Raw genomic sequence first — 24,156 nt, forward strand, 5'->3', positions numbered from 1 at the left:
CTCGTCCATTGGTTTGATGAAGGATATTATTATATTATCTGACAGTAAAGTGGACTATAAAAAAAAAGGTTGTTTACAGAGATCTGGACCAGACGGTGTTTCCCTGACCAGCAGACAACTCCAGCGTCACTTCACGAAGTCTGATGCTCTATCTTTCCCCGGCCCTCTTCAGAGTGCACACTTCCTCCTCGTGATCTCTGGCTCCACTCTCATGATCAGCTCCTGGCGGCCGCTGATAGTCCCTGTTTTTGTGTAAAGAAAGGAAGAACAGACACAAACTAGAACCCCCACAATGCCAGTGCATCAGAAACCGTATATGGATATTTTATAAAAGATGTTTTTCAGTCATGTCTGTATATTCTATCCTCATTACATTGTGCAGTTGTTACTTTCTTTATTTGTGTATCACTCTTTACTTCATCATAAGTACATAATATAATCATCAAAAAGTATAAAAGCATGTAAGAAGCATAAAATCAGATATTCCAACAACCTGGACCTGGATCCTCTCTAAACCTGGACCTGGACCTGGACCGCCAGTAAACCTGGACCTGGACTGTAAACCTGGACCTGGATCCTCTCTAAACCTGGACCTGAACCGTCAGTAAACCTGGACCTGGATCCTCTCTAAACCTGGACCTGGACCGTCAGTAAACCTGGACCTGGACTGTGAACCTGGACCTGGATCCTCTCTAAACCTGGACCTGGACTGCGGCCAATGCTACATAACCTGAAACCGTCAGATGTTGTGTGCATGTGTGTGTATATTAACACCGACCTCTTTGTGGTTCAGTTTGTTTTATTTTGAAGAAAAGACACGAGTGTGACGTTAAAAACTCTCAATTGAAGATTCACCTGAGTCATGTGACACAGATCTTCCACCAATCACAGACCTCCAGATGTCAGACTGTAGCTCTGACTGAGTCCAGTGTGGAAACTGAAGTCATTCGTTTTTTTGTCCTTTAGCTGCCGTTGCCCGTTCTGTCCTGTCCTTTGCCCTTCCTCCCTCATTGTTCCAGATCTGACTTCCTGTCAGGAAGTGGAGGTGAAGACTCCTCCTCATCCACCTGGACCGCCTCGGGTGTATGGACAGGGGGCGTGGCCTGTTTTCCCTTCCTGCTCACCTGAGCATAAACCAAATTTCTGCTTTTGTCGCATGAAACTTGAGCGCTGCTAACTCCGCCTCTGTCCTCCTGTCCCTCATTGGTCGATGGGGATGTGAGCCCAATGGTGTGGTATATGTGCTCTCGAGGGGCGGAGCCATTCACACCTGCACGCAGAGAGAGGTTAACATTCATCTTCACCATCATCATCACCACCACCATCACCATCTTCATCACCACCACCATCCTCATCATCATCATCACCACCACCATCACCATCTTCATCACCACCACCATCCTCATAATCTTCATCATCACCACCACCAACACCAGCTTCATCATCACCATCTTCATCACCACCACCACCAACACCATCCTCATCATCATCATCATCATCATCATCATCATAATCTTCATCACCACCACCATCACCATCTTCATCACCACCACCATCCTCATAATCTTCATCACCACCACCATCCTCATCATCATCATAATCTTCATCACCACCACCATCCTCATCATCATCACCATCATCATCACCACCACCATCACCATCTTCATCACCACCACCATCCTCATAATCTTCATCATCACCACCACCAACACCAGCTTCATCATCACCATCTTCATCACCACCACCACCAACACCAGCTTCATCATCACCATCTTCATCACCACCACCACCAACACCAGCTTCATCATCACCATCTTCATCACCATCACCATCCTCATCATAATCTTCATCATCACCACCACCATCACCATCTTCATCACCACCACCATCCTCATAATCTTCATCACCACCACCACCGTCACCATCTTCATCACCACCACCATCCTCATCATCATCATCATCTTCATCACCACCACCATCCTCATCATCATCATCCTCATCATCATCACCATCTTCATCACCACCATCACCTTGTTTCTGGGACTCCCTCAGGTGGCTTCTCCACAGCAGGACTTCGACTGACTTCTCCACTGAACACACAGTGATGCATTATGGGAAATCTAGTAATAAGGTGTCTTCTAATTTCACCCGTGACTCACCAGCTTCAGCAGCAGAGTCTCCTCCTGACTCCACCACAGCTGCACTGCTATCTGTCTGAACATCTGAGAAAACACACACAGTGGCGATTCACTCATCATGTTTATTTTGAAGTTGAAGTTGGTTCAGCTTCCTGTTTCTTTGATTCAGGTTCAGTATTTTCTAAACTAACTTAAACTCTTCTAAGCTACTCAGGTAACCTATAAAACGAATTACTGCTTTTAAAAAGATTCAGTTCTTTTGGATGGTTAGTTGATGTTCGGTTTTTACGTTCATGTTTCTTTCTTTCTTTCTTTCTGTTCTGTTTGAACACTCACCTTTCTCATCGTTCTGGATCTCTCTGATCATTGGATTATCTCTCGCGGCTCCACTTTCCTCAAGTTTCACCTGTCAGTGAAGACAACATTAATAATTCACTCTGTTCCAGTTTAATCGGCGGGCTAAATGGAGTCTCTCCACCTCGGAGGTCAAAGGTCACTCACCACTCTGATGAGAGCTGAGGGGTTTCTGTCTGCGTCAGAATCTCGCAGCTCAAACGAATGGCTACAAAACAAAACATCTGAACATGAAACTGTCTGATGATCTTCTGATTCACATTTCAAGAGTAAAATACAAAATACTGCAGTTCCCATGAGCCTCAGCTGCAACTAGTAAGTCATACAGAGGCTCTTTACATCACTGATGTTTGCAAATGTTTCTTCAATTTAGTAAACCCTTCCTCAGTAAACTAGCATTTGAAGACAGGCTGGAGAGCTTCTGGTTCCTGTGTGAGTTCAGACAGTGAACACAGCATAAAGCTGATTTCAGAGACATTGATCACCAGCTCACCCTCTGCAGTCACTGCAGAGAGCTGTGAGGAAGATGGAGAGGAGGAGGAGGACGATGAAGAACCCGATGCCTCCTGACAGGATCCAGGACCCGCTGACTTCAACTCCAACTGCAGCCATGATCACTGAGGAACTGAGGAAAACAGGTGAGTGAGTTGTGTGACCTACATCTGACGGACTGTAACAGGAATGTTCAGGTTTACCGAAGGCAGGACCGACTTCCTGCTCGGACGCACTTGAGGTCTGCCTCAGGTAATGTATTTGTGTCTGTGGAGTCAAAATGTAACCCTGCAATTTCATGTGAGGCATGAGGAAATAAAGTCATTCAAAGTTTCATTTAACTAAATTCAAAAGGAAAAGTCTTCATATGCAAATGAAATGACCTTTCATCCTTTAACAACCTCAGACGAAAATATCTGATCAGGTAACAACCACCCTGACAACACAAGTCAGTCGGTGAGCTGCTGGTGAGATCCTGGTTTCTGGAATAAGTAGAAAAAAGATGTCATTGGAAAAATGAACATCATGTTGTATTTCAGCTGTGTTTCAGACCATAAACTCATCAGGGAGGAGGAGGGACATTTTCCCATAATTATACAGTACAGGCTAAAATTCTCTTTCAGATGAATAGGAAAGTGGCCTGTACTGTATGTCTGTATATTTCATCACCTGGAGGACATTTCACAGCAATTCACAGACTTTATTTATAAACTTAACTTGCATTTTATTGGTTGACACGATAACATGACGAGCTTCCTTTATCTGATCTTTAACTCGACTAAATGCAGCAGGAGGTCAAAGGTCAAATCTTTTCAACTCTTCCTCGTGTATCTGCTGCAGCTGATCATCATCCAAAATCAAAAGATCATGTCCTGCAGCGTCAACTCAGACAGAAACTACGATCCCACAAACATCACTGAGTAAACAAGAGACTATTTACTTTTAAAAACTATACAACAGCAAGAAAAATGTAAACAAGTCAAGATGGAGCAGAACTGATCTAACCGGACCAGACAAGGCTGTTGTTTACCCGTTGTTTACTGTTGTTTACCCGTTGTTTACCCGTTGTTTACTGTTGTTTACCTGTTGTTTGCCCGTTGTTTACTGTTGTTTACCTGTTGTTTGCCCGTTGTTTACTGTTGTTTACCCGTTGTTTACCCGTTGTTTACCCGTTGTTTACCCGTTGTTTACTGTTGTTTACCCGTTGTTTACCCGTTGTTTACCCGTTGTTTATCTGGAGTGTATTCCAGGTAGGAGGTTCAACAAACTCTGAGATGGGAAACTCTGAGTATCTGGTTCCAGAACAGCTGATCTGAGTTGGTTCACTTTGAGTTGCACAACCTCTATAAAAGGCATCATCAATGGAGCCCCGATACCACAAGTCACCATGACAACCATGAAATGGAGGTGGAGGTCTGGATTCAGGCCGATGGAGAGGATGAACATGTTTCACTGTAAATGTAACACTGCTGCAGCAGCAAAGGAGAAACAGCAGGACACATAAGTTTGGATGTACGCTTCCATTGATTTTACATTTACTGTAAGAGAGCGTAGCTTGCAGGTATAAATACAAATGGGAATAAAATCAGATTTTCATTTAGGTGCAGTCAGGACAGAAGTGTACTTGGAAGCAATTAAAAATGAAATATCAAAACATCATTCAAAAAGCTAAGGCTTATTTTGCTGGGCTATGACTGTACCTCACTTTGATTTTAATTTTATTTTTTTAAATTGACTTAAGCTATTAAACAAAGTAAATATTAATTTAAACCCCTAACAAAATGTTTTAACGTCATCTCATTTAATAGCTCACTGAGTAGATGAACACATCGTACAATGTTTACCCATTTTTACTGAAGTAATTCATAAAGTGGCGATGTGTAAACGAAAAAAATAAAATCTACTAATTAAAAAAATAGAGATTAACATTTGAATTCTGCTGAGCCAACAGAAAACAGGTGGAGCCGCCACCACCACCTCTGACAGGCTGAGGAGCTGAGGTCACCCGGGGTCATCCCCCTGGACACAAGTGCCTGCATCAGGTGTAAGTATAAACTGGTGTCTTTGAAAAATAAAACTTATATATATAACACTTCTTGTATATATATCTCCGCCCCCCCAACAGTTGTGGATGGTGTCATCTGCCTCATTCAGCCTCCGACTGAAACTATTGAACACCCGGCAGCTGTAAGTATTCCAGACTCAGATCTGGCCTCAGATGGCTGTTCGAAATATTCTGAAACATCACAGGAGGAAGAAGATGAAGAAGAAACGCTGTCTGCTGCCACAGGGAGAGCAGCAGAATGTAAATCATTTAAAATAATAGAATATAATTTCACTTCCTCTTTGATGTTTCTTACAGGTTTGAGTCCCAGAACAGCCGTTTCAGTGCAGGAGTTCCTTTTCTCACAGCTCTACACACTGTTGTCTTTCCAAAGTGCTCTGCATCCCTGATGTTGTAAAGAAAACTACTGTTTGCAAAAAAACGGAATAAAATTAGCTGTGACGTGAGCGCACGTCCACAGTGCGTGAGGTTGGTGATGTGTGGCCGGAGAATGTTACTGATTGGGAATGAATGGACAATCCATATCCAACAGCTGTCTTTGTGTGGAGGAGACAGGTAGAAACTCATCAGGTGAGTCTGTTACCATGGTGACTGCCTCTTTCTGGAACCGATAACTCAGAGTTTGCCTCATCTCGGGGTTTTTCTGGAATACTCCTCTGTTGTTTACCTGTTGTTTAGTAAAGCGTCACCATCACCATCCTGATGCCTGGAAGACAAACACAACCTCATCAGAACGAGCTGTCCTAATACTGAATGGAATGAACATGACGATCAATAAAGATTTTTTAAAGGAACAGTCCAACGCTTTTCTCCATGAAGGCTGGAGACGCCACTTCACTTCAGGTGACACTGTTTGTTTTTAAGGAGGAGTCTGTAAACAAAGATGGATGCCGCATCTGTGACGCTCACGCTGCGCTCCTGTCAGAGCCTGACTCCGCCCCCTAACTCCCAGCTAACCCAACAACCACCAAAGAGGCCGAGCTGAGACTTCACAACAGTTACCGTCAATCGCTCACACACCTGTCAGTCAAAGAGGCCACGCCCCCAGTGCTCCATGACTGTAGTACTAAAACAGGAAACAGCTGATTCTCTGAATCCTCCCCTCAGTCATCATGAAGGAGGACCAGAGACCAGAACAGTTCTGGTTCCAGACTGGAAACAGGTTGGCCCTCTAAGGGGCGGACTCCCTGCTGGACTCTGCTGGTCTGTGGAGGACCTGCAGGTTTAGTTGTTGGTTCAGACCTGAACCAGGTTTACAGCATTTATGCTGTGATAAGAAAATGAGCTGTCACATTTCTGCTCAGCCTGTGCAGCATGACTTTTCAATTCTCAGACTCACAAACACAAGAGTTTTTGTCTGCATGAATTATCTGTCAACCAAAACTTTGTTCATAAAGTTGTGACTTTTGAAATATAACATGTAAAATGGCGTCAGGGCTGCATGTTGATGCATCAATCGACAGTAAAACTTTTTTCAATCATGAAACTACTCATTAAGCCTAAAATGTATGGATGGATGCTTCATTCATCCCCTCAGGGAAATTCTCTGGATCCCTCAGCTCACAGTACACACCAGGCAGTGCAACACAATGACACAACAAAAGACAGCCAGGAGTGTCAATCGATCAACAAAATGTGAGTGCAACATGGCAAAACTGGGTTAAGAGCCGTCGTAAATGATAAATTCTGAAATAATAAAAACACTCAGAGAAGGAGGACGGGTCAGAGTAAAAACTCTGTTCACGCCATTTACCTAACGGTAAATTCTGATTATTAATTCCTGATATTTCTGTCACTTTAATGTTTCAGTTCTCAAAGGCAGAACTGATATACAGCTGGTTAGCTTTAGCAACAATATTCATACATCAACAGTGTTAGTTCATAAATGATATCAGTAATCTGTGACCAAAGTCAAATCAGATAAATGTTAGAAAAGATGGTTACAAATGAAGAGCAGCAACATCAACTGTGACATCACAGACATGGCAGGACATGAAACCAGATTTCAATGATTATCTGAAACTCCAAAGATCTGTGTTTATAATCTGCAGCAGGAATTATTCATTTTCTGATAATATTCCCTCAGGCATGTTAATATTTATGACTCTCGATCTGTTTTTGTGTTTCTGAAATTCATATTTTAATAAAGTTCAAAATAAATTTTGGACTGAAGTCTTTTATATTTACGGAGACATATTTATTATGTGTGTACACATTTTCTGAAAAGAGAAGCGAGAAACTCACTGGCAGATGACGTCTGCAGAGGATATTAATATCACGTTCACATTCACTGACAGCTGGATGATTCTTCTGCTTCTGGTTCTAAAGTCACCGGTTTGAACCTGTGAGCTGAGCTGAGTCCAGGTCCAAGTCCAGGTCCAAGTCCAGGTTCAGGTCCAGGCAGTGACTGAGGGAGTTGTTCCTGTTGCAGGTTTATTCATTGACTGAACAAACACTCAACAGCTCAGCTGTTTGAGCTGCTTAAAGACACACACACACACACACAGACAGACAAACAGACACACAGACACACACACACACACAAACAGACACAGATAGACACACACACACTGACAGACTGAATAAGAAAACTCTTATTTCACTTGCAGGAAGTGATTTTTTGGTTTTATTTTAATTTTACCTTTCATGTTTTCTCTCGGTAAATTCAAAGCTGTCAATCAAACATTAGTTGTTGAAATGCATCATGGGAGTTGTAGTTAACAGCTACCTGTGAGCCTGTTGGTCCGCAGGTTTGAATTTAATGTTGATACAAAGCTTAACTGTAAGGCGGGAAATTAGGCTCCGCCCTCTTTACAGGTCTGCCCTTTTAGCCTAGCCACACTGTTAGCTTCTGTCCGACGAGACGGTCCAATCAGAGACGAGCCTGCAGGACATCGTGACAGGGAGCTGTGTTGTTGTAACCATGACAACTGCGATCACCAGATGTGGGGGAAGTAGCATATTCATTTCACATGTTCGCATGTTTCACATCTCATGTTTCTCATGAATTGTGTTTATGTGAAGTGGACATGCAGACTCTACCCTCACTGACTGGCAAACACACATTTGTCATCATGCTTCTCCAACGTTGTGTGTTTCATTTTTCAGCCAAAGAAACGATGCGCTGAGCTTGCTCTCTGAGGCTCAGGCAGCTGGAGCTCCGATGGACTGAAGGAGGAACTCTATCTGCAGCTCCACCCAAACACTCAACGGACACTTACTGCTTGACTGGTGGAGTGAGGAGAGATAACAAAGCCACAGAGACTGTGACAGTTGATCTGTGTGCCGCTGCCACACAAACGGGGTGATTTATTCATTTGATGATGACAAATCTACAAAATAACTAATAAACCCCGCCCTCTCTCTGAGTGACAGCTGATTTTTACTGCAGAATAACTGTGGAGTTGTGGTTACTATGGTAACTACGTCACTGCGGTCATTGTCGCCTGATGTATCACGATAATTATGAATCGTGTTACAGAGATGATTAAATATGTCATTAAACAAGGCCACTTTTGATTTTTCTAATCAGATCTTGTAGCAGCAGAATAGCATGGTCCTCCTACTACGGTGGCCCAGACAGGTCAACACTCAGCTAAAGATTCCAAAAACTCAAAGTAGAAATAAACGTTGACGAGTTCTTATTTGATCTGTTAATAAAAATACAAACTTCACTTAATGACATAAACAAAATGTTGAAGCTGAACAGACAGAAAGCAGAATGAGATTTAAAACTGTGTAAAAACTTTCTGTTCGACTGCAGCGTGACGCTTTAGATACACAAAATCTGAACCCAGGAACCAGACAATCCAGATGAGTGACAAACACACACATGTTCATAACTCATGTTTGCTCAGAAACGTCACATGGACTCAAAGTAAATTCCTCGGGTGTGCAAGTGAGGCCACACCTTCTTCTTCTTCTTCTATCTTTGTCCTTCATCGCCCTTCATCAGCTCAGCCTGAGCTCTCCTCCTCATGGCCAGCGCCATCACGGCGCAGCAGAAGGTCAGGCAGAGGAAGGAGGCGCAGGCCAGAAGGAGCCACTCTTCCCCAAACTGCCGGGCCAGCACAGGCCGCCGCCACACGAAGTCCTGGAACAGTGCCTCCTGCTGGACGAGCATGCAGAAAGTCAACAGGATGTGGAAGAGCTGATGGCTGCGGCCGGGGGAGAAGCAATCGGGGCAAGAGAAGAAGAAGAATGATAGCAGAAACAGCACCACCTGGTGGTGAAAAGGAAGAGGTCAATTAAAGGTCAACAGGACAAGTCAGTCAGAGCTTCACCATCTTCTGTCCACAGCTGATCTGAATGTGTGGAGAAGGTTTGATCTCCACCAGCTCCTGAAGGAAACATCTAAATCAGCCTCTGACTACCAAACAATCACCTGCAGGACATGCAGCAGCAGAGTGGCGTTGTTCATCCAGCTGAAGGTGGCGAGACGATGGACAACAGGGCTGATGGCCCCGCCCATCCAGACCAGGCACAACTTCCTGATCAGCAGGTATGGTTGGCGGACATGAAGCTTTGAGCAGTAGCAGGTGATGCAGGAGAACCAGGTGAGGACGGTGGCAGCTGGCAGGAAGATCTGCAAAGAAAGCCGCATCGTTGGTTCATCTGAGCCTATCGTGTCGGTTAGTGACGTTTTAGACGGATCCACACACCTTTCCCAGCATGCTTTGTGTCCAGGTGGGGTCTGAGCTGTACAGGAACAGAGCCAGAGCACAGCCGTACTGGTAGATGGCCACGCCCACACAGTCCAGGAAGAAGAGCCAGTAATGCGCCTGCTCTGCCCGCAACAGGTGAGCTGCAGCGCTGCAACATTGAGAATCTGTTTGACCTGCTAATCAATAATCAATAGATCACATTACGCTAACGGATGCTAACGGACTGAGAGGATCATCAACCCTGCAGCTTTTCAGCCGGTTTTAGCTCTTCTAGAGAAAAGGTGGATCTGACCTGCTCTCCTGATTGGATGGTCCAGCCTGTCAGTCACACTTTAGCCCCACCCCTAACCCCTCCCCTCCCTCCTCCTCTGCTTCCCTTTAAATGGAGCATCATTTAAAAATGGACATTGTAACGTAGTACTACCTGCTATTGTGTGTCTCTGTTGTTTGCTTCTTGTTTGTTGTTTAAAATGTTTAAAAAAGTTTAAAATGTTGCTGATGTAACAATGTGAATTTCCCCATTGTGGGACAATAAAGGAAATCTAATCTAATCTAATCTAAACTCATCAGGAACACATTTACTGAGGAGGAGGAGGGACATTTTCCCATAGACTTCAATGCCATCTGACTTCTGACTACAGCCGGTGGACTGACTTCCTGAAGGTTTCTGATTTTCTGTGCACCCTGAAGCAGCTCTTGACTCGAAGAGTCTTTGGAGCTCGTACCTGCAGCTCCGGGATGCGACGGCAGAGAAGACGTAAAGGGCCAGAGGCAGCGAGGACGCGTCCACAGAGAAGCCCTGACCTTCAGGACCCTGCAGCCGAAAGCCCAGAATCCCCTGAGGAGGTCAGAGGTCAAAGAGTCAGACACTCAGATAAACCCACGAGGCCAACCGACCTGCACTGGACCGGACTCGTACCCCTCCCTGACGGACGATGAAGGTCAGAAACCTCAACACCACAAAGACAGCACACAGCAGGGGGCTCCACAAATCCAGGTTCTGATTCTGGACATGGAAGAGACCGGGGACGGGACAGCGCCACGACAGGACGAACTGCTCCCGGAACAGGGGTAGGAGCCACGACACCAGAGGGAGTGAAGGAGGGGCGAACAACACCTGAAGCATGATGGGAAAGGATCCTGACTTCAGTCTGCACAAAGAAGAAAGACAGGAAGTTGACCATGGAGGGGGAGGGGCTTGTTGTTAAGAAGCTAAGGATAATGGGTACTGTAGTTTATGGGATGAAGATTAAGATTTATCAAAAAGTTTATCCTCAATATTCACAACCAAATAACCAAACAAACAAACAAACCAACCAACAAACAAACAAAAAAACCAACCAATTAACCAACAAACAACCAAATAAACAAATAAACAAACTAACCAACAAACAACCAAATAAAAAAACAAACAAACAAACAAACCAACCAACCAACAAACAAACAAACAAAAAACCAACCAACTAACCAACAAACAACCAAATAAACAAATAAACAAACTAACCAACAAACAACCAAATAAAAAAACAAACAAACAAACAAACAAACCAACCAACAAACAAACAAAAAACCAACCAACTAACCAACAAACAACCAAATAAACAAATAAACAAACTAACCAACAAACAACCAAATAAAAAAACAAACAAACAAACAAACCAACCAACCAACAAACAAAAAAACCAACCAACTAACCAACAAACAAACAAACAAACCTAAAAAGTAAAATTTAGCAAAAATTTAAACTCACATCAAAACTAGAGCCTGTTTCTGTTCGGAGGCTGGTATGTGTGTGTCTGTGTATGTGAAAATTCATGTGACTGGTTGACAAGCAGCAGGAATGAGCAGGTCAACAGTAACTCATGAACCAAACACACACACACTCACACACACACACCTAATCTTTTGTTTCCTGTTCATTTCAGCTGGTTTTGGTCTGAATGTGTTTTTCTCTGTTTGGGATTTCAGATGTCACAAGACTCAACACACAGACACACACACACACGCACAAACAGTCCCCACAGCTGCCTTTAAAGCAGTTTCCTGGTCTCATCTGGACTATAATGAATACAGGACCAGGTTCAAGTTCATTTTGTGTGTTTTTATTTACACAAACAAATGTTGACAAACTGACACAATTCAATCACAAAATGTTAAATATTAAATTCCACTTTTCTTTCGATGAGTCCTCCGTGCTGGACCGATGTGGACTCAGTTGGTCCTGGTCCTGACGCAGGTGCAGCCAACGGCCACGGAGCGGTAGGTCGCAGTGAAGCAGCGTCCGGCCCCCTGCCGGATCAGGACCAGGATGTTCTGGTAGATCGGGACAGAGTCCAGGTCCTTTGAGTCCGTGGATCTGGGACCAGGACTGAAACAGGAGCTGCTGCATTCGGCCTCCCAGATGGTGGATGGGATCCGGTTCTTCACCGTGTTAGACCTGAAATAACAACAAACAACAACAACAACAACATAACACTGAATTAAATTCTACGAATTACTTTTAAATTCTGTATTCAATAAAAGTAAGTCTCACTTTCATTGTGAACAACAAAATTCAACATGTGGATAAATAAATTAGAAACACAAACCAAAGTTTCAAAGTGAAATGAGACAAAATCTAAATAGTTTATATGTAATAACTCTGATTTATGGATTTTGAAAAATAATTTTTTTTTTTATGAATTCAGTAGTTTTCTACTACTTGCTTTTTGTCTTAATGTTATTGATGTGTGATGTCATTGTGTGATGTCACACCTCCAGCTCCATGGAGACAGAGATCTGAGGTGGATGTTCCCACTTCCTTCTGATAAGGAGGACTCGTTCAAGGAGAACGCCAACATGGAGTCACACCCAGGAGGATGAGGACCTTTATCCCTGGAGGAGGCCTCTACCCACAATGCACTGCAACATACCTGAGGACAGAACAGGTGAGTTTAACTTAAAAAGGGATTTTCCCGCTGATGCAGTAAAGTCGGGTGAAAAACTGAACGATTTATAGAGACACTAGAATTTCAGAATCATAAAATCTGGACCTTTGATATTGTTTTAGTTTTTTTTTTTCCCAGTTTTACACCGGATGCCCTTCCTGACCAAACCGTCCCGTTTATCCAGGCTTGGGACCGACACAAGAGGACCATTAGTGGGGGGACATCGTGGGGTTCCCCGTTGGGGAATTGAACCCCGGCCTCCTGCATACCAAGCAGGTGTACTCACCACGATACTAAAGAAGCGACTTTACTCTAAAATATGGACCTTTAAAGTTTCGTTAAAAAATGTAAATAATAAAATCAGCTGTTGTGTGACGATGACAGGTAACAGATAAAAACACATCAGTTCATGTTCTGTCTTCCATTAATTAGAGTTTGGTATTTTATGGATGATGAGACTTCATCAGCATCTTCTGTCTCTATAAAGTCGGATCATCGGCTGGTCTTAGAGGATGGAGATGATGCTCACCAGCAGGAAACAAATGTGGAGCCTCAGCTTCATGTCTTCAGCTCGGTCCGGTCCAGCTTCAGTGTGCGAGCTGACTCTGAGTTCAGTATTTAAGTCGGCGGGCTGATGGCAGCGATAAGAAGCTGCAGAGACGACGAGGGAGATTCCTGTTATCTCTGAACACCATCAGACTGAAGGAAGCAGCTTCACCTCTGATAACATCAGCTTCTGTTTCCACTCAGATCAGAACAGCAACTTTATCAAAGATCTTCATCTGATGAGCTGTGCCAAATCTTTTTCATTTTTTAAAGTGATCCTGCACTCAGATTTATATTAAAGCTATTAAGATATCTAAAAACATTTTATAATGTTCTAACATTTCCTGTCTTTATTTTATTGCAGAATGTGAAGTCACAAAAACTAAAACACTGAAACTTCATTTATGAAAATATGAGATGTCATTTATTTTTGTGGACAAACAGCTTCACTGTTATCACATTTATAACGGCACTGTAGCTGTACAGCAACCTTCTGGAGAGATAAACAGTAAGAAATCGAAAGAGATCAAACCAGATCAAATATTTGATTTAATGCATTTTTTCAAACAATATTAATGTCACCCATTCATTCATTCATTCATCCATCTTCTTCTCGATCTGTTTCCGGGTCACGGGGGTTCTAGAGCCAATCCCAGCTCACTCTGGGTGAGGGGCGGAGTCACCTGGACAGACCAACAACCACTCAGACCTACGGACAGGTTAGAGTCACCAATGAACCCAAACAGGACGTCTGTGGAGGCCTCAGGAGGGGAACTGAACCAGGACAGAATCACTGTGACACCCTGTCAAAACCAGTTTAAAACTATTTTTATGGTTTGTCTTAATACTCTTACATGATATTATATTATATTACATTATGTCTAACATTTAAACTTATACTTTAAAATACAGAGAATGAGTAATAACATTCTGAGTAATAAATGAGTAATACATTTAAATTGCACTTTGAACCAAAAGCAGGAAGGTCGCATGATGATGAGAAACGTTTAAAAAAAATTAAAACAATTTTTATCTTTTATGATTTTTTCCAAATTATTTGTTGGCTCACTTGTTATAAGCCACACGGCCCACCAGAGGGCCCCGGACCACAGTTTGAGAATCTCCACGCCAGATCCAGATCCTTCTCTGCTTTGAACATGGTGGGAGGTTGAGATGATCTCCAATTTGATCTCTGGTGTGGTCAACTGGCAGAAAAATGAATTTCTTATTTCTTTTTTGTTTCTCTGATTTTACTTTAATTTGCATTTATTGTGAATAATGAACAGCTGAAGGAGACGCCTGAGAATGTGTTGGAGGCCTGACGGTAAAACACTGAAATCTGGAAACTTCAGGGAAGTTCAGGGAAACCACATAGATGAGTGGGGGGACTCAAATATTAAATATGTTATTTATGATATTATACTATAGTTGATGCATATATGTTTTACATGCACACTGTGTGTGTTTTTATTTTCTTTGTACGGTTCAGGTCCAGTTCAGGGAAAGATCCTGGTCTACTTTGACAGAGAGCCAACGAACTGCTGGTTGAACCAAGACCTGGACTTGGTCTCTGGATTCGAATAAAGACGAAATAAATAAATACTGTTGCCATGACGACAGTGTGTTCCTGGATGTCAGTTTGTGACCAAAACCTGAATCACCCTGACCCCATTTTGAGTTCTCTCTGTTGTGGGTGGGGGACGGAAACTGTTCGTAGAAAGACAAACCTCCGAGGACTGAGGACATCAGGAAACACAACAATCTGTCTTTAGACCTGGACCTGGACTCTGCTGGTCTGATGATCCACATCCTTCTTTTTAATCTGGTCGTTAGTGACGTCTAGAGTATTGGTTCCGCTGGGTGATGTCACAGCCAATCAGCGTCTCCGAATCAGTCCTGTTTATTTCTGAGTTTATTGTGTCGACAGAATAAAGACAATCTGATATTTGGAGCAGATTTTTCATCATTAATGAGCAGAACTGCTGATCAGATAAAGACAGAAACGACCCAAACACATGAGAGGAACTTTTCTGTGGAGAGTCTGAACTGATCAGACAGAATCAGTCTGAATGTGAGGAGAGATTAAAAAAAAAACTTAAAACAGAAAGACTGAATGTTACTAAATAAATTGTCTCTCTGTGCGTTGGCAGCTTTCAGCTTCCTGTTTCCATACATTGGTTATGGGGCTGTGGCCCCGCCCCCAGCTGTGACATCACAGAGGGGGCGTTAGGTGTGGTTTTGGCTGTGATATAGTCAGGTCTAAACCTGAAGATTTGATGAAAGCGTCAGCATCTTCTGTCTGACCTGCTTTGACTGACACAGAGGAAACGAGATGGGTGTCACGCTGATAACGCCTCATCTGTTACCGTCACAACCATCAGCACTTTTCCTGAGCAGGAAACGCCCCGTGGGATGCTGCCACGGTCCAGGTCTGCAGCTGCAGCAGGGACAGCTTCCTGTTTGTACTGTCGGCGGCGCAAGAAAAAAGCGTTCTGACAAAAGAACTCAGAAGAAAACGAGTATGCAGATCAAACAGCACCAACAAAGAAGACTTTTCTCATTGGTCACGTCTTTTCAGTTTCTTCACATTAAAAGATTCTGTCTCCTCAGACAAAGACAACTTCGTGTTTGCACCTCTGGCCTCAGACGCCAATTATTCCTGTGCTGTTAACGCACAACTTTTATTCTAAAACATCTTTCCCAGGCCACCTGAAGGACAAGAAACAAAGAGAAACTAGATGACTCAGCTCATAATCTCAGAGGTCGATTATTATTAAAAGCATATTCTTCCTCTGATGATTGAGATGATTGAACATCGACAGGCTGAATGAGAAATCAGTTTAATCACTCAGTGATTTATCAGAATTGAAAGTGTGTGTTTGTCTGCAGCTCATGAACTTTCTGTTGGTGGAATAAATGTAATTCTTGGACATTTTTTTCTTCTATCGTGAATCACATGGATTTCATACATTCACCCTTTTCCTCCATAAAAGGCCTGTTAGCATTTCAGACAATGGAAAAGCAAAGAAAGCAGCACAGGAAGCCGCAGATTAGCATCAAACCAGGTCGGAGGCAAACTGGCAGCGTGGGCTGAACAAAAAAACCACACAACAGACGTGTTATGGATGATGCTGCACTTCACACAAACCTGAGTCACAACAACCCAAAACCAGGTCAGAGAGGAGCGCCAGCATCCTGCAGCACGACCCGCCCCGACAGAGACAGGCTCACAGGCCCCGGGGGGGCCACCCGGGGCCATCAGAGGCCCCCAGAACAAAACACTGTGATGGCAAACTGTCCAAAAGTTTCTCTCATTTCATCACACTGACGACATTAAAAGCACCAATGACGCGTCTGATGGGACGTGACGGACGGAGAGATGTGACTCAGATTAATCATGTCATCAAAGATCATCAAGGGTCCAAAGATGATCGGATCAGATCCGATCAGATGCGATCAGATCAGATCAGATCAGATCAAATCAGATCAAATCAAATGAGATCAAATTCACTGGATAGAGTTTATTTTATTCTTAAATATATTATAAATTGATATTCTTGTCAGAATATGTTACATTAATATGTTTGTCAGAATGTATTAAATAAATGTTCTTATAAAAATATGTCAAAGTATATCTAAACATCATAAATCATTTTATATCATACACATGATGTGTATAGATATATACATGCATATCATCAACTTATATTCTGTTCTCACATGTTATGTGATTGAAAATATAATAAGTATAAAATCTAAAAGCAGAGAAGTTTGAGGCCTGTCGTGGGGCATTCAGGTGATGTGTTCAGGTGTTGGATGTTCAGGATTTTCCTTCTTTGATGTTGGTTTCTGCTTATTCAGACAAATCAGACCGAAGATGATGTTTATGGCGAAGACCTGACGCTGCAGAGCAGAACATGACCTAGAAAATCACTTTCAACCTTTCACTGCAGATTCATTAGAACTTCGAATTGACTGTGAAAGTGGGTCATCCACCTAAACACACCGCTGGTCTGTGTGGGGAACAGATGATGACATCATCAAAGGAAGTCCGACAACAGTGCTGACTCTGATGGCCAGCAGGATAAAAATCATGGCTTTAAACAGCACCCATCAGAACACCGCCTGAAGAAGAGCCAGTTTAACTCCGATCAACCTGAACCTCCATCTGAGCCCGGGGAGCCTACGAACACCGAGGGTTAACAACGCACGAGAAGATCTGAAGAAGAACCAAAACAGCAAGAAGTCCAGCATCATGTTTCCATCGTCCTGCAGCGTGACGGTGAGAGCAGCTTCCTTTGTTTCATCCAAACAGAAATTTAAAAGTGAGAAAATCATGAAAGCTTAAAAGTGATCAGTGATCAATATCTGAATTCAGAGTTCAGGAATCACTAAAAGATATTCTGAATACATTTTTATGTTTTATTCTATTTTACATCCATGTGACGGATATAATGAACAATAATAATATTCAACAAAACTTCAGCTCAATAAAAATCATTCAATGAAAACATGATCTGAATCTGTATTCATTTAGGTGTTTATAAATCATTCAAATTCAAATCAATTTCATATTCACCACTTTGTTGTTTCACATTTAAACTGTCAATGAAATAGTTTAAATCACATTCTTTTTAATTCGATGTTCATTTTATCTGGAATTGAATTCTGAATATTACGTTTATTATATCTTTGAGATATTTTAATTTAAATTCTAAAGCTATTTATTGCAGTCTAATTGTAAAAGAGTTCTTTTCAGAAGTTGAATCTTATAATATAATATAATATATATATAATATATAGTATATAATATAAAATATAATAATATGCAAAATAATGTTTATGTATCTATTTTTATATTCAAATAAAATAACAAGATTTGTTATTTGTGATTTCCATGAAGCACTTCTGATACATTTACTCGATGAATCTTGGTGTTTTTGCTGATTTCAGTGAAAACTGATTTTATTCTTCCTCAGGGTTTCTGTGTTGTGGCCATGATGATGGTGATGATGATGGCGGAGGGGGCGGCCATGCCGAAAGAAGGTGCCCACTTGAGACACTCACCGAACACGCACAAAACGTCTGACCGTGCAATCAAAACGGTCCCCCTGGAACTGGACGCCAGCTCGATGGTTCCTGCCAAACCCATGAGGCCTCTGGAGAACTCATCCATCTCCCCGTGGACCTACAAGTACGGACACCTGTCTCCATTAGGGATCTGAATTCTGACCGATAGAACTTTGGAATGGTCCTTTAATTGAAGTTAATCTGGTCCTTATTTGTGTCCCTTGTCTCTGTCCGTCCTCAGCGTGTCCTACGATGAGTCCCTGTATCCTCACCTGCTCTCCGAGGCTCGCTGTTTGCTGAAAGGTTGTCTGAACTCGGAGGGCCAGGAGGACCAGAACCTGGAGTCCAGGCCCATCATGCGCCAAACGCTGGTGCTGCGGCGGGTCAGGCCTCAGGAGGCGGGGCAAAGCTACCATTACAAGTTGGAGTATCGCATCATCGCAGTGGGCTGCACCTGCGTCCGACCCATAATCCAATATGACGAGTGAGGACGGGCAGAGACCAGAGCAGCAGCTGTCTAATTCTTTTTAGGAATCTGTATCAAAAGTTAGAATTTCAGTTAAAGCTCTGTTTTATTATTAGATTTAATTAGAATACATTTAAACTAATCTAGCACAACAATAACAATTACAGCGTGGACATAAAGCCTAAATGCAGAGATCAGAGCAGAAGAAGATTAAAAGCAGATTGCAATTCATCTTTCTGGAAGGGATTTTATTTTTATCTAAAATGAAGAAACGTGATTAAAAAAATTTATATCCAATATAAATCAGTCATCTATATAGAAATGGAGACGGAGATCAAATCTGGTAATTGTAATAGTGTTTTTATTTCTGTCATTACTCGACGACCTGTGCCTTTAAAGGCTAACAAAAAATAAGAGCTGAAATAACTACACACTGAAAATTTAAAGTCAGATTTATGAGCTGGGAGGTGAACATCTGCCTCTGCACATTTATGTCACCTACATGCTGCTCTCATGTTTCATTTACTGTGTTTTATTTATGGTTTACATTAATTTAACTTACATTTTATTTAAACATCATGATATTGATCGTCAGGAGATATTTATTGGTAGTTTTATATTAATGCTGATTTATTTATAGCTCTGAGCTGAATGTGTTGATGGAATAAAACAGAATGAACAGAGGAGTAAAGTGCTGTTGTTTTATTCTTGAATTTAAAATATAATGTGATTTCTGTACATCATCATCCTCAGCCCTGACTCCTCTACAGTGACATTGTCAGGGAAACACACACACACATACACATACACACACACTGCAGCTGTAAACACTGTACACAATCGATCAGCTGTTCATTGATAGAATTCATCGTTCATGTCAGCGTGGAGTCCACAGGTCAGTTATCTGTGATGGAGCTAATGTTAGCCACAAAGAGCTAACAACTTCCTGTCCAGTTTAAGCGAAGAGAAACATAACTTAAGTGTTTGTATTTCTGCTAGCATGCCAAGAGCGGTAAATTTTCCTCATAAGAAAAATTTTGAGACAAATATTGATAATGTCAAATTAGAAAAATAAAAGCCAGAGCTGTTTTTATCTGATGAGTTTCACTGGTGTTTTAATTTGAAAGGATCTCCTGTGCTTTGAAAAAAAATTTGTTTCAGTTTGGACTTTGCTGGATATTTTAATCCAGACTTTTTTCACTCAGTCTAGTTTTGGTCTTGTGGATCTTCTGACTGAGACCCGACTGTGAGATTTTTACCACTTTTATTCTGATTTGTCTGTTTTGGCCTCTTGTCGTCTATCTTTGGTTCCACCAGCTGATTTCCTGTATGTCTCTCATCAAACTGTCCTTCTGTCCCTGCACATGTAAAGATCTCGATGATCCAGCAGAGGGAGCTGATTGACCCAGTTCAGCTGTCTCCGTGTCCTGGTCTCTTGGACCTCATTGGGGGTTTGGGCCTCGGTCTGTGTCTGTTGGTTTGCGTCCGTGTGGTTTGGGCACAACCTCCTACACTTGAATCCTTGACACACAATCACACACATGAACACATTGGCACCGTTGGCATGGCAACAAACCCCCCATGAACCATCAATGATGACTGAGTCTGCAGTGTCCTTTCAGTTCCACAAGTCTTATCTCATTAAAGAGTTCTGGTTGTTCAGAAGAGCCCGAACAGTCAGACGTGTCCTCAGGCCTCGTCCTCTTCTTCTATGCTTCTTTTTAGAGTCTCCCAGTCGGAGAGCGCCGGGCTCATCAACACCCGGCTCATCAACCCTCCAAAATGGCTTCCAAAAAAAGTTCAGCTTGTGTTGTGATCAGGCCATCAAGACACCTGCAGGCAGAAGACACACAGAGTGTTTTATCTCCAGGGTGAGCCACATTATGTGGACAGCAGGGTCCAGGTCTGGTTTGGTTTGGGACCTTTAAATGTTTGTACGTTGGAAGGAAACAACTGAGAAATGAACAGACTTTTGCTGAAGCACTTTTTGTCACCTATTGAGAGTGAAGACTGTTTTCATCATCCTTCTGTCCCTAAAATAAAATCAAATTCATGGGGCTGTCTTGGAGCTTCTTACTCCCCCAGAACAAACCCCAGGCTGTAATCTGACTGTGACCCCCCAGGCATGAAATCAATGGTCCACTACCACACTATGTTTATAGGATGCGACAGAGTCCCCCCTCTTCTTCCTCCTCTTCCTCACCTCCACACTGAGCTTGTCCTGAAACACAAACACAGACACACACGAATCAGGCCAGGGAATCATTGAAGGAGAATCTGAGTCATCGTCTGACAGGAAACAGGAACTTCTCACCTCCTCCTGCGAGGCGTTCAGGTGCATCTGTCTCTGCTCCTCGTCGGCGTCGGCACGATGCTCCTGGCACTCTTTGGTCAGAGCTTTCTGGGCCACTTCCCGCTCGTGCTCCCTCCTCTCGGCCAGGTGCTTCAGTAGCTCCGCCTCCTGACACTAGAGAGCGAAAGAGTGGGATTTCATACATTTTAACTCTATAACAGAAATCCATTATTTATATTTTAGGAAACAAAAGCTTGATTCTTTTGGAGTAACAACAGACGCGACACGTTCTAAGCACTTGACCTTTGACTTTGACCCCCAGCATGCCCTCACACACCTTCCTCCTCTCCTGAGCGGCATCCAGTTTCTTCTGGATCTCTTCCAGCGAAGGTTTTTGGCGGGGGGGTGTGGTGGCCCTGAGCTCGGGGCCGCCGTCGAAGGTGGGCGGCTTCAGGATGACCTCGAAGGCCTGACCACTCGCCCGCTTGCTCAGTTCGATCACCTCCATGTCCCGGATATTGCACAGGTTCAGGTCCACCACACCAGCTGCAACAAGGACAAAGACACGAGACCATGAGGACCAGGTGGAGACCTGGTTTAGTGGAGCCCTTTATTTAGACCATCAGTCCTGTTACAGGCTGGTACCTGTTGAGGTTTTTCTAATGCATGATGGGATACGGTCCAGCTGCAGAGACCAGAGCAAAGATGAAGGATTTTAAAACCTGACCAGATATTTTTATCGTTCTGATCCAACACTGATTAGACATTTATATTGTCAATCCAGTTTAAACACTTGTCTTGTTGCTAAGGCGTTGCTATGGAAACCAGTGGGTTGTGAGTATGTCTGTGGAGGTTTGACAGATGAGTCAGAGAGACACTGTGATAGTGAAATATTTAACTATTCAGCAATAAAAAGAGTCAGAATAACTCAATCAGTCACAAATACATCAATAAATAAATAAACTGATAAATGTTTAAGAAGAAAAGAAAAGAAATACTTCAGGCAAGAGGACAAGTGTGTCCTTAAAGACAGTAAAGGACAATACAAGACAGAAATGGACAGAAAGGGACGGCAGAGGACAGCAGAGGAGAGTAGATGAGAAGCTGCTGACCTTCCTTCTTGTCGTTCACCATCTCTCGAGGCTCGGGGAGGATGCAGGAGCAGAAGACAGACACCAGGGGGAGCTGTCTCACCTTGTCTCTGTATGCTGGACAGGAAACAGACATCAGCCTCAAACTAAGATTGAAACCGACAAACAACAACAACAAATCAATAATCAATAATCTGCTCCACCTGCCAGCGTCATCCTGCTGCTGCTGTTGTCCTCTGAAGACACTGTGGTGAGGTAGAGTCTGTTCCTGGAGACGCACAGAGACAGACATCAGTGAAGACACAACGAGAGGAGGCGGAGCTTCTCACCTGGTCATGGTGACCAGGTGAGACGTTCTATTCTGCAGCTGCTCAACATAACACACTTCCTCTCAACATTGGACTAAAATGTTTTTGTGGTGAAAGGTCACATTATTCTCCTGTTTCAACAGCAAACAGAAACATGGCACTCTGCAGGTCTTTGAACGCCTCATCCAGCTGCAGCTACACAAACATCTGGACTGTGAAAGCTGGAGCTTCTTCCTGCCTTAAAACTGCTTCACCCCACCAAAAGAAAAGCCACCAGACACAAAGAAGAAGATGTTAACTGATCCTTCGGGGTATGTGCGTGTGTGTGTGCAGGAACTAAGCGATGATGTCATTGTTGCCAGTAAGCGCAGCAGCTTCTGCTACAACACTAAACTTAAGATGAACAAGAAAAAGAAAGAAATGATGCAGAAGAGAAAAAGACAGAAAAAGAAAGACACAGTGGAGACACTTTGGTCTTTGTGATGAAGAGAAGCTACAGTCTGCACAGAAACAACAAAACATCACACAAGATGCAAAAAAATAATGAATATAGGTGAATATAAAGGTGTGAGTCTGTGTGTCTGTGTGTGTCTGTGTGTGTCTGTGTGTGTACTCACCCTGCAGTGATGCTCCGTATCTTCGTTCTCTCTGCTCAGACTGAAGATCTGCAGCTCAGCAGCATCAGCACCAAACACCAGGCTGCTGCATGACATCACCCAGCAGCCACCTGATTGGCTGGCAGGGATGCTGAGCTGTGATTGGTCCTGAAGGTAGAGGGAGAGGTGGGGGGGGGTGGGGGGAGGGGGTCAGGTTTTTTTCTGAGGAATCTTCCTGATCTCTGACAGAAAACAGAAAACTCTTCATCAGAATCACAATCATGCTTCTGCACAATGATGATTCCAACAACACAAACAAACACACACAAAAGCACACGTGCACAAACACCCCAATCGAAACCATTTGACCAATGACATCATGTTAAACAGCTCTGAGGTCAGAGAGCAGCATCAACATCTGGAAAAAGATTTTGTTAGACACAAACATCTGGGGACAATCATGTTTGTGCGTATCCTGTTGTATGTTTTCACTTTGTGTTGCATTGTGCTCAACAAATGACTCGTTGGAACACAAGCACACAAACACATTAAAGTCCTGTGTGTGTGTCACACAGACTCGATCTGGTCTGATCTGGTTGTGTGGGGCTGTGTTTTTCTGAGGAAATGTCAGAGCTAAATTTAATGACTGACAATGAGCTGTTACTCATCCTGACTGGAACACTCATCCAGTGTTCACTGTGTGTGTCTGTGTGTGTGTGTATAACTGCCTCCATCTGTGACTCTGCTGCGCTTCATTCAAGCGCACTGATCTGATCCTCATTAACACCAGACTTTGTAGAAAGTTGCATTGAATCCTGGGAAAACCAGGTTATGTAAAGGTTGCCTCTACTTGTTGCTGTAGTGACGTCCAGTCAAGAAGCAGCTGTGAAGGAAGAAGGTGTAAGAAAAAGAAGAAGCTAAACAGAGGTCAAAGTTCATGTCTGCACTGTGGTGCAGGTTTGGTCCCCACCTGATGACATCAGGGCGACACCTCGACAGTATCAGCCCGCAGTAACAGCAGACACCAACAGAGACATGGCCCCATCACCATGGAGACCATCACAGCGGTGCAGAGAGCGCTTCATTTTTAAAATCTGAGATGTTCTTTTCAGTTTTTATATCAAGCTGACTCCACCTGCAGAGGAC

The 24,156-nt window shown here is 43.0% G+C and overlaps 5 protein-coding genes across 11 annotated transcripts; 1 reads left to right on the top strand and 4 right to left on the bottom strand.

Moving 5' to 3' along the window:
- Positions 1-199: 199 nt before the first annotated feature.
- LOC115041322 (uncharacterized) lies at positions 200-7,457 on the bottom strand. Of its 7 annotated transcripts, XR_003840597.1 has the most exons (9): positions 7,294-7,457; positions 5,717-5,755; positions 2,986-3,466; positions 2,640-2,700; positions 2,475-2,544; positions 2,160-2,222; positions 2,031-2,090; positions 856-1,270; positions 200-242 (listed from the first exon to the last, which is right to left on the bottom strand). XR_003840597.1 is itself a non-coding variant. In XM_029498698.1 (8 exons), exons 3-8 carry the CDS (start codon positions 3,102-3,104, stop codon positions 1,008-1,010), a joined length of 636 nt encoding a protein of 211 aa, XP_029354558.1. In that variant the 5' UTR covers positions 3,105-3,117; positions 5,717-5,755; positions 7,294-7,457; the 3' UTR covers positions 835-1,007. The 7 variants fall into 7 exon arrangements, 5 of the variants coding, with proteins under 5 accessions (XP_029354558.1, XP_029354555.1, XP_029354559.1 ...); XM_029498698.1 differs by lacking the exon at positions 200-242 and having other exon boundaries at positions 835-1,270; positions 2,986-3,117; XM_029498695.1 differs by lacking the exon at positions 200-242 and having other exon boundaries at positions 835-1,270.
- Positions 7,458-8,974: 1,517 nt separating this feature from the next.
- LOC115041262 (membrane progestin receptor beta-like) lies at positions 8,975-10,839 on the bottom strand. The gene is made up of 5 exons (XM_029498607.1): positions 10,644-10,839; positions 10,439-10,517; positions 9,711-9,861; positions 9,434-9,634; positions 8,975-9,271 (listed from the first exon to the last, which is right to left on the bottom strand). Exons 1-5 carry the CDS (start codon positions 10,837-10,839, stop codon positions 8,975-8,977), a joined length of 924 nt encoding a protein of 307 aa, XP_029354467.1.
- A 1,012-nt stretch (positions 10,840-11,851) lies between these two features.
- LOC115041264 (interleukin-17F-like) lies at positions 11,852-14,345 on the bottom strand. The gene is made up of 4 exons (XM_029498609.1): positions 14,279-14,345; positions 13,170-13,291; positions 12,468-12,625; positions 11,852-12,150 (listed from the first exon to the last, which is right to left on the bottom strand). Exons 1-4 carry the CDS (start codon positions 14,343-14,345, stop codon positions 11,925-11,927), a joined length of 573 nt encoding a protein of 190 aa, XP_029354469.1. The 3' UTR covers positions 11,852-11,924.
- A 2,982-nt stretch (positions 14,346-17,327) lies between these two features.
- LOC115041407 (interleukin-17F-like) lies at positions 17,328-18,744 on the top strand. The gene is made up of 3 exons (XM_029498825.1): positions 17,328-17,468; positions 18,166-18,380; positions 18,498-18,744. Exons 1-3 carry the CDS (start codon positions 17,442-17,444, stop codon positions 18,742-18,744), a joined length of 489 nt encoding a protein of 162 aa, XP_029354685.1. The 5' UTR covers positions 17,328-17,441.
- A 1,486-nt stretch (positions 18,745-20,230) lies between these two features.
- LOC115041079 (stathmin-4-like) lies at positions 20,231-22,361 on the bottom strand. Its single transcript, XM_029498371.1, has 6 exons — positions 22,310-22,361; positions 22,128-22,223; positions 21,353-21,561; positions 21,037-21,189; positions 20,926-20,943; positions 20,231-20,555 (listed from the first exon to the last, which is right to left on the bottom strand). The coding sequence occupies exons 1-6, from the start codon at positions 22,320-22,322 to the stop codon at positions 20,547-20,549; spliced, it is 498 nt and encodes a 165-aa protein (XP_029354231.1). The 5' UTR covers positions 22,323-22,361; the 3' UTR covers positions 20,231-20,546.
- Between the last annotated feature and the right edge of the window lie 1,795 nt (positions 22,362-24,156).

Source organism: Echeneis naucrates, chromosome 3, assembly GCF_900963305.1.
Source record: "Echeneis naucrates chromosome 3, fEcheNa1.1, whole genome shotgun sequence".
Taxonomy (NCBI): domain Eukaryota; kingdom Metazoa; phylum Chordata; class Actinopteri; order Carangiformes; family Echeneidae; genus Echeneis; species Echeneis naucrates.